This window comes from Paralichthys olivaceus, chromosome 10, assembly GCF_024713975.1.
Source record: "Paralichthys olivaceus isolate ysfri-2021 chromosome 10, ASM2471397v2, whole genome shotgun sequence".
Taxonomy (NCBI): domain Eukaryota; kingdom Metazoa; phylum Chordata; class Actinopteri; order Pleuronectiformes; family Paralichthyidae; genus Paralichthys; species Paralichthys olivaceus.
In genome coordinates, this window is record NC_091102.1 from 5,946,125 (window position 1) to 5,959,771 (window position 13,647).

The 13,647-nt window shown below is 41.7% G+C and overlaps 1 protein-coding gene across 1 annotated transcript in view; it reads right to left on the bottom strand.

Annotated features, from left to right (window-relative positions):
- Positions 1–7,457: 7,457 nt before the first annotated feature.
- dachd (dachshund d) overlaps positions 7,458–13,647 on the bottom strand; it is a 114,692-nt gene continuing 108,502 nt past the window's right edge. Inside the window, exons 14-15 of the mRNA XM_069533574.1 lie at positions 12,977–13,045; positions 7,458–9,092 (exon numbers count right to left, since the gene is read on the bottom strand). Of these exons, the coding sequence (XP_069389675.1) occupies positions 9,055–9,092; positions 12,977–13,045 (107 nt within the window). The 3' untranslated portion in view covers positions 7,458–9,054. The remainder of the gene's footprint in view (positions 9,093–12,976; positions 13,046–13,647) is intronic.

Sequence of the window (13,647 nt, forward strand, 5' to 3'; positions counted from 1 at the left end):
GCTCCGCTGGGGACTGTGTCAGGTTGTGTTAATATTTAATCCGCTCTCACTTCAGTTTCCTCATGATCCACGGGATCCGAAGTGCGACGTTAAGAAAGCAACGTTTCGAGACAGATAAAGAGACACGAGTAAAGACATCGTAGCTCCAGGCCGCTGTCTCGCTCAGGATGTGGCGCTGCGAAGAGACGATCTTGTGAGATTCCACTTGTGTCTCTCTTCTCTCTGCCGAGGCCCAGCGCGTCCGGACAATGAGAGATTTTGCGGCGGCTAATGCTAAAGCACCGTCTACAGAGAGGTGACTGACAAATTTAATGTAAAAGCGGGTATTAAGAGTGACGACACAGAGTTAACCTGTGTCTGGATGAGAGACAGGGAGGGAAAGAGTGAGAGAGAGAAGAAAGGGAGGGAAGAGCGAGCGAGGGCTTCCACTTCCTCTGTGTGCACATCACGTCTCCTCTCCCTGAGCTCAATTACAGGATTGATACTCGGAGAGGAAACTTCATCATGTCGTACAGATGTCTTCACTGGGAGGAAGAGGGAGAAGAGGCGTCCTGTCATTTAACGTGACATGGTCTGCGTTCATTCAAAATAAACAAAATGAGAAACAGTCGGACTTTGGTTTTTCATTACGGCCTAATAATCAATGTGGAGAGCCGGTTTAAGAGCGCGGGGGAGTCACGGCCAAATCCTTCCTGACAGAGGGACGGACCGGAGGTGGTCACGCCTGTTGGACGCAGAATTTTAACAATTCTGCTGAGTGAATTAATCTAAAACAATAACTTGTAAACAATAATACTGTTTCAGTGAGCCGCTCAGCTCCATCACAGTAAACATTTTTTACAACCCAGACAGCTTCATAAAGCGCTTTAGGCATCATTGGGCACAACCGTCATTAGTCAGTGCCTGTGTGTAAATCTGAATAAAAGCAGAGCGCTGGTGATGCTGCACAGACACCGGCCCGTATCTATTCTACAGTGTTTCATTTCAAACGTGACACAGGCAGAGAACACACTCCACAACAATGGCCATGTTTTGCTTTAATTTGATTAGGTTTTGTCTCAGCAAATGCCAAGTCCTGTTTTGCCTCAAGAACATATCTCTTAATCACGTTCCATCCAGGCTGTGTCTTTCATCTAAATCTCACAGCCGTGGCTCACACCCAACTTTATTTCGCTGAAAGGTAAAGAAAAAAAAAAGCATGCACGCACACACACACACCCGCACATGCACGCACACACACACAAACACACGCACACAGACAGGCACCAGAACACACACACATCCAACAAGGGAATACAATGACAAAAGCCTAGCTCTCATCTCTGTCACATAAAGTGATGTTTTGTGTTTAGGTGTGTGCAGCTGAGGTGTGTGTGTGTGTGTGTGTGTGTGTGTGTGTGTGTGTGTGTGTGTCTGTCTGCAGGGCTCAGATCCATGTTGTTTGGTTTGCTTCTCCATTAAGAGAGCTGTAAAGGAGAGGGAACAGATGGCTGCTGGCCCGCTCTGTCCTGCATCCTCTCACAACTGCCACACTTCCTGTGCGTCCATTAATCTTCTCTCACTACTCCTGCAGCACAACTTTATTAAAACAACTCAGGAGAGAGCGAACAACAAGCCTGCGCAGCTGTCAGGAGCCAAAGACAGAGCCATTCGTCCACAGAAGAACAGCCTCGGATTTCGCGTCGCATCTGTAAAACAGCCCGAGAAGGATACGCTCGGCTTTGAAGCGAAGCTCGGCAAAGCGCTCGCTGCAGTGGAGACGCAATAAATGCTCATTAGGACGCAGCTGGAACTGCTGTTTTCGCAGAGTTCATAGGTACAGTTTGTCAAACACGTGAAGCTCTAGATCTCTGCCTGGGCCAGACCACTGTTTCCTCAGAACATGTGGAAACGCTGTGTAATAGAACGGTCTGGGCTGAATGAATGATTTGAGCACAAATGACCTCATAAAAGATAAACCCTACAAATAATCTGTTAAATAAACTGCTCAGGCCACACCCATACGACTACATTTCATTTGCAAACATTGAATTCAAACTAAAACAATTTCTGTCCACACAAGCGTTTTGGCTCTGAAAAGCCTGAAAACACATGACCACTCTCGTCCACTGGGCATGTGTGTGCCGGTGAAAACAGGAAGCAATTGGTTGTTGGTTGCAGAATTATCGAAGATAGCTTGAATAATAGTCTCCTGTCCACATAAAACAGCTGTATCATTGTGAAACACGAAAACTGCACAATAGCTGTAAGCAAAGACAACAGCGTCAATAATGCTCGTAATTGAAGCTGTTTTCAGTTGTGCACTGAACTATGCATTTCCTCTATATTTTCTATGGCGTGTGAACGCAAATGTCCGAGAGAGATGGGCCGACATCTCTGTTTTACACCCGTCCAGACAATAATGCAGCCCTGAGTGTTTTGGACGCCAAAGGTATCTGTTCCAGAGTTGATGCACTTTCAAACGAAAACGTTGTGGTGTGGACGTAGTCTAAGATCATACATTTGAACCTATTATTTTGTAATTGAACAGATTTGTGATTGTTTGTCCTAATTAGTGAGGAAAGGAAATTAAAGGAAGATCTACTACTCGATAAATTCAGAGATAAATACCCGATGCTGCTGAATAATCACTCGCAGTACATTTGTTGTCCTGCCTGATTGTTCTCACAGGAGGAAATCTATTGCTATTTAGGAGGCTTTTGCAAATTTACATGTGGCGCGCCATCGTGACAAATATTCCGGGGACGTGGCTCCATTTGGCCCTCTGCTCTGTGTCCATAGCAGTCAGCGGGTAAATTGAAAAATCAATTCCAATTTAAATTATTGGAATAAAGAACTCCAGGAGCCCGAGATAAAAAAAAAAGGAAAAAAGAAAAACCTTCTTCTTCCTCTAGATCCGCTTTAATTGGAAAGTCATTTCTTCAGGGTATTCTAATGGTTCTGAGGGAAGATTGCAAAATAAAGTTGATGAGCTGAAGGGAGGGGGGGGGGTTAATAGCGCACGCTTGTGTTTGTGTGTGTTTGCCTGACCCTGTGTGTTTTCTTTGCTCTGCCACACTGTGCTCGTTCCTCCCCTCCCTCATGACAGAGGCGCCAAATGAAGACTAATCCAATGGGCTCACACACACTCAGACACACACTCCCTCACGCCTGTGGTCACTCGTCTCATCCATCTGCTATCTGGGGGAGTGTCGGGGGGGCTCCCGGGTCAAACTAAATTAACCATCCCTCGCTCACAATTGTAAAAATGTAATTGACTTAATATAACCAACCCTGGTGATTTGGATACTCCGGCTGTGAGTAATTTTGCGAGAGCTTACAGACGCCACCTCAGAAGTGAAGCAGCTTCAAAGTGTTGCAGTGGTGTATGAAGCTTGAATTGAGCTGTGAGGGGGCAGCAAATAAATAAAAAGACAATAGAATTAATGTAGGTGTTATTATTCTGGTGTTTACTGTGAAAAATATCAAATTAATTCTTATTTTAAATAACAAATTGTTTAAAAATCCGTCCTCAGTTCTGTTGAGAAAGCTGAGAACATCTTTCAGTCATCGTTTGGGTCTTATAGTTTAAACTGTTACTGTTTTTTTTTCACTCTTCTCAAATCAAACAAAAAAAAACAGCTGGTGGTGAACATAGTGGAACATTAAGCAGCTTCAGAACCAGACGTTTCCCTCAGGAGGTGGTGGAGACCAAAATTGGAGCTAAAAGACAAATAACACTGGACTTTGATTCGTCAGAAACAGAACTGAAATCAGTTGCTCTGTCTTTTTTTTAACGGACATGTATATATCCAAGGTCACACCCACCTCCCCCCTACTTACCCCCCATTAAAATCCACTCACTGTACAGCTGGTGGAGAACATAGCGGAACATTTAACAGATTAAAAGCTCAGAAACCCCCCTCAGGAAGTGATAGAGATCAAAACTGGAGCCTAAAGTATAAATAAATATTGAACGTTTTGATTCATCATGTGTCCAAAAACACAACTGTAGTTAACCCTGTTCCTATCGGACATGTAAATATCAAACTGCCCCCATGTGGCCATATCATGTGCATTGATTTAAGCCAAAATGGAAACCAAAAATATGCCGGAATGTTATTTTTACAATGTTATTTCAATTCAATCATTACAAAATAATATGTGAATCTGTATTTATAGATATATATGAATTATCTAATGCCCAGCATTCATGCATGTATTTCTGCACAGACCCTTATCACCTCCATCTTCCCTGCTGCTTCACCATTATCACTTCAGTGTCGAGTGTAAGCTTTGAATTGGCCTGTCACCCCCCACAGGGATCAGCATTACCGGCATATACCGACATTAAATAAAAAATAATGATCACTTTAAACTTATTTCTTGTATCAGATCAACAGCGTATTACAGTCAACACAATCAATCCACCTCTCGTTCGGCCGCTCTCATACCAGCCTGATGACAGACCTTTCTGAGCTGCCCTGTTGACATTAAAGCAACACTGTGCAGAGACATTTCCATTCAAGAAACTTGTTGACATAGTTATCAGACATCAAAGAGCCTTGTGTCATTTTGAAAAGGCCTCGCACGAGTAATGGAGATGTTAAAGGGCGTGTTGGCCCCAAATATCACAAAAGGATGAGAGGATATGAACACGCTTTGACTGAGAGACTGAAAGAGAAGAACATGATGGAAAAAAAAGAGAAAACACTGAGATCCATTCTCTGGAGAGAAAGAGCGAGAGGGGGGGAATCGCTCAGCTCCATTTCCGCCTAAGAAGCGCAAAGTTAAAAGGTGGCCCCTGTACAAATGAAACTCAATTTCACGCCACATTATCCCTCCCTGTTCTCTTTCCTGGCTTTCATTTTCATTAAGACCAGAGACAATCATAAATTAATAATTACTGCCGAATGTCTAAGCGCAGGCCACAGTCCTACAGCCCTCCCCTCGCCTCTGTGGTCTTCCATGTTCACGCTTGCAAAATGTTAATTTAGGTAATGTGGCCTGGCCCTTGTCAGATAAAACTGTTTTGTAGTTTCGCTAATACATAATGGTCTATCTGATTAGGTGACATTAGTCCTATCTTTCAGACTATCAGCCGCCACCTTCCTAATGTCTCTCTGCAGACTCAGGGCACCACGGACTTATCAAGACACATGCAGAATTACTGCTTTGCACTAAATGGCCATTGCCCGGTCGTGATGATGAGCAGAGAATTAGCAGGGTCGGGGTTAACACTGCAGTTGACACGATGCTGACGTATAAATACAACTTCACTTCTCTCTTGTGAAACTTTTTTACCCTTAAAGTGTAAAAAAAGAAAAACTGCAGAAAGTGTCAGGAGCATTTTTCTTCAGCTGGTCGAGCGAAAACCAAACAGCAACAAACAGCAACAAATGAAACAATGTGACATTAGGCAAAGAGTGAGAGAAGAGACGGGATCAAGCGGAATAATCACATCTGGATGATGTCTTCATGAGCACATCTCCACGTCATGCCAAGTAAATAAAGCACACGGCTGCTGACGCTTTGAATATGCAATCAGCGCTGCACTTTCCACGCCACAGCCGAGTGAAATGCAACAACACAGCTATAATGCACATTTGGTATTTAAAGTCTTTGTGCCTCATGGTCATATTTGTACTGAATTGAATTTATTACAAAATGTGCAGTGATATGAAACATGTAGCTGCAGGGCCTCTCCTCTCGGATGCCGGCGCAGGAAATGGCATCAGATAGAGAAACAAACAGAATATCTGAGTAATGGCTGTGAACAGCTCACGTCTCACGAGCTCATTGGCGGCGAGCGAAGAAAGAGGAGGAACGATTGAGTCATTAAACGGATAAAGTGGACACGATGTCAGAGTTTCTCTCGCTCCAGAGTGAGCTTGAATTTCAGGAGGAGCAGCGACAGTCGGAGTGAGCGTGAACCCGACGGGCAGCTTGGCTTCGTGATTGATCGCCCAGTGTGTCATATTGTTCTTTCAAGGTTGATTGAAACTTTAACCTAATTTTCTTAATACAAAGATGAAAAAGCTTGAAATATTTCAGGGCTTGGGTTTTTACAATGCAGCATTGAATTATGCAGCAATCAGTCAATTATTCATCTCCGTGGCTGTGTTATGGCCGTGCTTTAAAAAGCATGCAAAATGGGAATGGGCCGAGGATGCTGTGTCAACACATTTCCCTCAGAATTGCTTACTAGAGAAATTTGTCTCTCAATGTCGATTTCATATTTTATATGTGTTTCCAGGGCTGTACCTGTTACTGCTGCTCTGAAATGATCCCTGCTCACAACTGTTGTTTATTTAGAGCAGAAATAAAGAACGTTACTCAACAACAGTCAGTGCAAATAATTATCAAGAGAAAAGAAGAGATTTGTATTTGTAAGCGCCACAATAAAACACAATGTTACATTTGAAAAAGAAGAAAAAAAAAAAAAAAATGCATCTCCCTCAAAGCCTGGGTGTTTTTTCAAAATCTATAATAATATAATGCATCACCCTACATTGTGCACAACTGGTCAAACTGTAAGTGTTGTTTATTTGATGGTGATATATGGTGAATTAGTGTCTCACACTTGAAAGTACACATGAAATTATTCATTTACATTGAGCTTGGTCACACGCTCATTTACACATCCCCCCCCCCCCCCACCCCACATGGATTAACCTATGCATTCAGAAGTCAAACACACACACACACATGCACTGAAGGAAAAACTCACACAAGACGTTCTCCTTTCAAGACATACCATTTTTTTTTAAAACTTCAATATAAACGGAAGAACAATATGCTCATTTATTTTTCTACAGTACAATATACCTGTAATGTTTTAATTTTTTTAAGCCATATAAATATAAAACACAGAAATGAGTTAAAAGACTGAGGGATGTTTTTAAAGGTCTCAAAAAAACACACACGCTGAAAACACAACAGTTATTTCCAATCACTCGCCTTCACTTTTATCTTGAACCGTTAGTCTGTCAGTAGAATATATATAAATATGGACGACGCCTCCCACTATCCAGATATGAAGCTAAAATATCCAACATTCATTTAGAACAGAAGGAAGTGATCCTGCAGAAGTTATTTGCAGCCAATCTCCGAAGTAGAAATTGAGGGGCGGAGCCAAGGTGTTGAGTTCCTGCAGATGCAGGAGCTCAACCAATCAGGGGTCGGCCGCGCTGTCATTCTTGTTTCCACTCACTTTTACGGCATCAAATAACTGAAGTTACGGGAACATTTGCACCTTAACAAACGTCAGTGTGCTGAACTAGAGTAGAGGCGGGGTTTATGAGCGTTACTACAGCCAGCCACCAGGGGGCAGTCACTACACTTTGGCTTCAGTTTTGGGGAGCTTCAGTTTCACGTCGTCCATCTTTATATACGGTGTGTAGTCAGTGGCTGTGAGTGAAATGTTCGTATAAATCCAGTGTCGTGTACTCGAGACCTCAGGCAACATTAACTCACAGTTTATCATCAACATGTTAACTTTTATTTGAATTTGAAATACAATGAAGAGATGATTCGAGAAGCTATATAAGTTATCAGTGACAACAGACCTAGACACTCCATTGAGAACAAAAAGAACAAACACATCGTGAACATGGGACACTCCTCCTCCTCCTCCTCTTCCTCCTCTTCCTCTCCTGATTGTAACACATAACGTCTAAACTGGTTTGCAGTTAAACGACTGACATCAGCTTATGTCTAGAGAATATACACAGGTGTTTCAGCATTGAAATTCAGAAGTCTTCAGGGAAAGTAACAAGAAAATCAAAACTTATCATGAGTTCTTCTTCTCGTCAGGATATCGCCACGCACTCTAAGAAAAAACAAGAGTGTGTGTGTGTGTGTTGGCTCGACGGGGATCTGAGCGTCGTGGTTTCTAAATGGCATCGAGATCGGAAACATTTGTGTCGTGACCGACTGTTTCTGAAGTCGACACGTGGTCAGAATTAGTCTGGATATTTTTTTTTCTTTTTTTTTCTGTAAAAGTATCGAGAGGTGCTGACTTTTGAGTGCGTCTCATGACAAATGTACAGTAAATTCCAAGAAATATTACCTCTGTTACAAAGATTACAGTACTATCGACAGCAAAAGTCTTCATTTTTGAAAGTGAAATGTCTGATAGTTATGTTTTTCAAAATCCTGCGGGCTCGAGTGAGTCAACCCTAGTATTTGTTCAGCACAATATAGGATTTATTAAATATCATAATTCCAGGACAAACATTTACATGCCTGCATGCTTTCTCACCAAAATGGCAGCTATAGGAAAGAATGATGGCTCAGAAATAGAACAAAACAAAACTGTAGGTTTATATAAATGGTGGTATTGTTTGCCTAATAGCTCTACTGCATACACAATACCTCTTAACGTTATATACACATACCTCATCAATCCGCTCGGGTTCGATAGAGTGAGTTCTTCCTATCATTATCATCCGATCATGTATATACAACAATGGTAAAAAGGAAACTTGATTGTATTGTCATCTAATTTAGAAAACATTAAAATCAAAACATCAGTCTTCTCTTTTGATGAACACGTGGACAGATTCACACCCCCCCCCCCTCTCCTCCTCCACGAGGTTCATCTCCACGTTTTAGCTTCTCAAAATTCAATTTGAAATACAAAACAAACCTTATTTCGAATTTCGTTTTCGAAGCTTTCTCGCTGGCTGAGATACAGTATAAAAATCTTCAGTGCTGTGAATTTACGAGTTATTACCAACAGTGTACCATGGGTACATTTTTACTGTGCTCAATATATATGTTATCCTTCACGTTGGGCCAACCCGTCAAAACCTGCTTTATCAAACTATTTAGCGTCGGCCTCTGGTGGTGGAAAAAAAGACTTCTTACTCTACATTCAGACACAACCTCCTCCAGCATTTGGGTGAACACAGCATTTCCATTGAACTCCTACAAGCAGCTTGACTTCTTTCCACTATTAAAATCAGCCTGGATAAGGGCCGTTGAGAATCTTCATGGGTTTTCTTTTCTTTCTTTCTCTCTTTTTTTTTTTTCATGGAATTTTTTTGTTTCCTCCAGCTCCTCCCGGCCTTATCAGTACATCACTGTGGTTTTCAGGAACAGTCTTCCATCTGCAACAGAGGACACACAGGAGCCAGGGATTAGCCAACAGCGAACATCCTGCTGACGAAAACGCACCATTCAGGATGCGATTGTTGATGAAACGTAACTTTGAAATGTTGCCCTCTAGTCTTTTGATTTCAGCAGCGTTACTGCGGCTTCATAAACCAATTTAAGGATAAGATAAAGTTAGCGACCGTGACAAATACGATTAAATATCGAGTATACGCCCATTTTCTTACTTACAAGATACACATATAAGAAAAAAAACTCAAAGTAGCTTCACCGTTGTATTTAAGATCATATTCAGTGCATAAGACAGGACATACACATATAATTACACTGTTACATACATATTTCATGACCACACAGTGTAAAAGCAGCTATGGTAGGTATCAGATCTGTGTGCTGCACGTGTTTAAGACGTCTCTACTGATACGCTTGTTCGAACATATTACTGCACTGACGATGTAAAGCTCTCTCTAAGTGACATTTCCTGCTTGGAAATAGTGTTTATTGAAAACAGCAGACATTCCTCTGCTGCGTTATCTCCAGACACCTCCAACCTAACGAGCTTTGTCCATTTGCAGCGAAACGCTCTTGTCTGAGTGTTCGCCTGAGCGAGCAGCGCTGCTCCGACGCTGAGCTGGTAAAAGCATCTGTTAGGCACAGCTCAGGAGCATGTTTGACGTTTATTACCTTCACATTTCCTCTGCCGGAGAACGCTACAGTAAAGCCTCTAAAGAAGCGCACCTCTCTATGGCAGCACGCCTTAATAATTCAACGTTAAAGAGAAACACACACAAAGACATTTAGCGGCGAGCAAGTTGTTGGACATGACACAAGCCGCGCAGGACATCGAGGAGGAGACGCTGGAGTCCTGTTCTTCAGAGATGTTGGAGAATACACCTGGTTTCACTCTGAGGCAGTTACACACAGAAGCAACAGGATTCATATCTTAACAACTTTCTTTTTGTTGTTGTCCTTAGTCTTTTTATCATCAATATCTTATCAATCGGTGCTTTTCTCCTCTTTAGCCTGTGTTTTATGTTTTTGTGCACAGAGTGGAGACAACAAAGGCTTGGTCATGTTATGAGTGTGTGTGCGTAAGGGGGGGGGGGGGCTGCACAAACACACAGGCTAATTACCCAGCACTGCCGTGGGTCTCGGAGGCATTGCACTCTGGCTGCCTCTATTCAAGCAGCAACCACTGAGTTCTGTGTAAAAGTCATTACGGCGTGAATGCACGGTGCTATAGCGCAGAGCCGACACACACACACACACACACACACACACACACACACACACACACACACACACACACACACACACACAAGCGCACACACACACACACACACCTCTGAGCACAGGCAGACAAAACATCACACGCTCACCTCACAGCCTTCCTGCCTGCCCAGCGTCACAGCAGTTTATAGGGGGTGTTAATGAAAACAGAGACAATCTGATTATTTGAGGGAGGATGACAGTTAATACGTTGTCGAGAGGATGTTGGATATTTGCAGCGTTTTACTTCTAATAGATGAAATTATCGTGAAAGACGGGCGATAAGTGAGCTTGATAAGCGAATCTCCATCCATTTTCAAATTAGTGCAAATGTTGACACTTCCGCACACAAATAGAAAAATCAGTGACGTCTTGATATGGGCTGTTTTATGAAAGAGCGTCTCATTAAAATATGCTCAAACTTTAGTATTTTTATATTCAAATCAAGATGAAAAGTTCATTAAAGAGAATAAATATTTCATTAGATGCTAAATAAAACAAAGGGAATTTTTTGGCTTCCCTCAGCATAAAATTCCTTTGAAAGATTAATTAATACATGGAAATTATGCAAATTATGCCCATGCAAATATTTTATGAAGACAATTAAGGGATCCATTAATTACAGCCTTTTTTGCTTCAGTGACATTCATTCATTTAATTTTAATTTCACTTTAACTGTTTTGATGTTTAATCTTGCAACAAAGAACTTTATCTCTGTGCACAGGGTCGTGTAAACTTGCCGAACACATCGAGTGGGAAGCGGCAGGGAACCGACGGAGATACTGGGGGAAGATATTTGCATGTGCACCGTTGCCAGGCAGTACTGGCGAGGTACAGTCCCAGTAGCTCGCCTGCCTGTGAAAAGAGCCACGTTCCCACTTGGACCCGATTCAAAACACTGCAAAAGCAATTAATAAACACAGACTGTGTTAATATCGCAGAATTAGAGAAGTGTGACAAAAGACAAATAGAAATAATTAGTTCTCTAAAATTATGCCCTCATTATTATTATTTTTTTTTCCCCACTCTCTCTCGCCGTTCGCCTCCCTGAGTTTGGAGTTGAGAATATACCCACACATTTCTCTCGGCTTTCATGCGAGTGATAGGCTTGTTTTTTTTCCCCCTCCTGCTCGTGTAATTCATCAACATCATTTTTTGCCATTCGAGGTTAATTATACAGCGAGGCTTGCGGAGTAGAGCAGAGGAGACATGGGTGGCAGACAAATGCTTCTCTAATTGAACAAAAACACAAAGTGCAGCGTGTTATTCAGTTTCCTCCTTCATTCTGCTATTCCAGGCAGTGATCACAGTGATTGAGAGACCCCCAAATAAATGATCTGCTCCGTGGCTCGCTGTCGCGAGCAGGGATCAAATATAAAAAACAATTCTGCTTCATTTCCACCCAAAGTTTACATTTAAGCAGGACAATGGCTGCAGTTATTGTGAGTGTAAAGCGTTAACACATTGAACTTGATACAATTAGACTACAAAGAGCCAGCTCTTCATCATCTAAGTGTAAAACGCTCTGGTTAAATGTACTAATTTGGTATGAAATAAGGGGCTATAATTACACTGTATCTAGAAGTTATCTTTGTATTTAAATGATGACATATGGATTTCCTTTTTTTGGACATCAAACTCCTCTCAGATCCCTGCAGTGACTGAATGACATTTAATTAGGGAGGAGTCAGCTTTTCACTAAGTACGTTTTTCTTTCTTTTTTTAACACACGCAAAAAAAAAAAATCAGTTCAAGTAGACTAATCAAACATTAAAGAATTCAAGGGACCCAACTTATTCTTGCATAAAAAATAAAAAAAAAGATGAATATTTTTCTCTCTCTTTACTTTTCGCAGCAATTTACACGGAGCATTCTCCACCTAGATAAATTGGGACCTCTCTCTCCGATAAGAAGCGGCGGTGAGCGGACGCGGCCGAGGCGTATTAAAGGAAGACGTTGGAGCAATAATGAGGATATTCAACCTCTGCGAGGTGTCGTGTATCTGGGTAAACACAGATAGCAGACAGTCTACCGAGGTTATCACTACAGCGCCCTTCCCCAAACACATACTGCACCCCCAAGGCTAACAAACAAACAAACCATTAAAAATGTACAAGGCTTATTCATAAAATGGATTGATTTGCCCCGTTTATTACTATCAAAGGGGGGATTCCACTGCTTTTTGTGGTTTTATGACTCATTACTGCTTCCTGGGCTGTAAACAAACCACTTCTTTCATTCTTTCTTTCTCTGCATCCTTCTTATCCCAGTCGTTACACAGTTTTACTCACTGCATTGTGCATTGCTTTGTTTTTTTTCTGAAAATACAAATATATCTGTTTCCTGAAGGAATCTCAGCCTGTAAAAAATCAAAGTAAAAGAATAATATTATTTCTACAGAAAACCAATGATCTTGACCCAGTGCTGTGGCCCAGATGGTGAGCTGTATGCCTGAACAGCAGGCACAGAAACACTAATGTTCATAAACTGAAGCAGTGTGTGTGTGTGTGAGAGAGAGAAGAGAGAGAGGGAGAGAGAGAGAGAGAGAGAGAGAGAGAGCAAGAGCCAGAGAAAGAGAGAGAGATTTATTGTCTCATCTGAGCCCCTGTACCTTGTATTGTCCTTTCAGCATCTGTTCTTCCACTGCTGCGGTCACTCTCCATCTCAGGGGTCAGAGAGTCTGAGAGAAGAGAGGGATCACCGCCGTTAAACATCCCTGACATCCACCTATCACAACGCCTGCTTCACAGCATCGTTCATTCAAAACAAGACGCTCCGAGCTACATCTCCTTTTCACGTGTGTGTTGGACGGAGAGTGAGATTTTTATCAGCGGCGAAAAAAATAAACCCCTCAGATGTGTGATGTTAGACTTTGGAATAATTATCTCTTAAAAGCAGTGAAGCGCGCATTCTGTTGTTTGATTGAATAAAAGATGTGTTGGTGTTAAGAGGTGTCGATAGTAAAATCTGTCCGTCATGTTTTGATTTTGAAACTGGCCTGATTACTTCGCACTGTGCTGCATAATGTTGATGAGCTGCAGTAAAAGAAGTAGAAATACATGGAGAATTACCTGCACAACCAACTAATGTGTAAAAATAAGAAATATTTGACGACATCACATTTGTTTTTGTCAAACGTGATATTTGAAAGTAAAATTACTTAGTTGGAAAGTATTCTGATCGTCCATTAATTGTTTTCAAATAAATATGTTTCTCAAACTCTGGCTCCTGCTTCTCAAATGTAAAGATTTTGCAGCTTTTCTCTGTTTTATGAAATTTTTA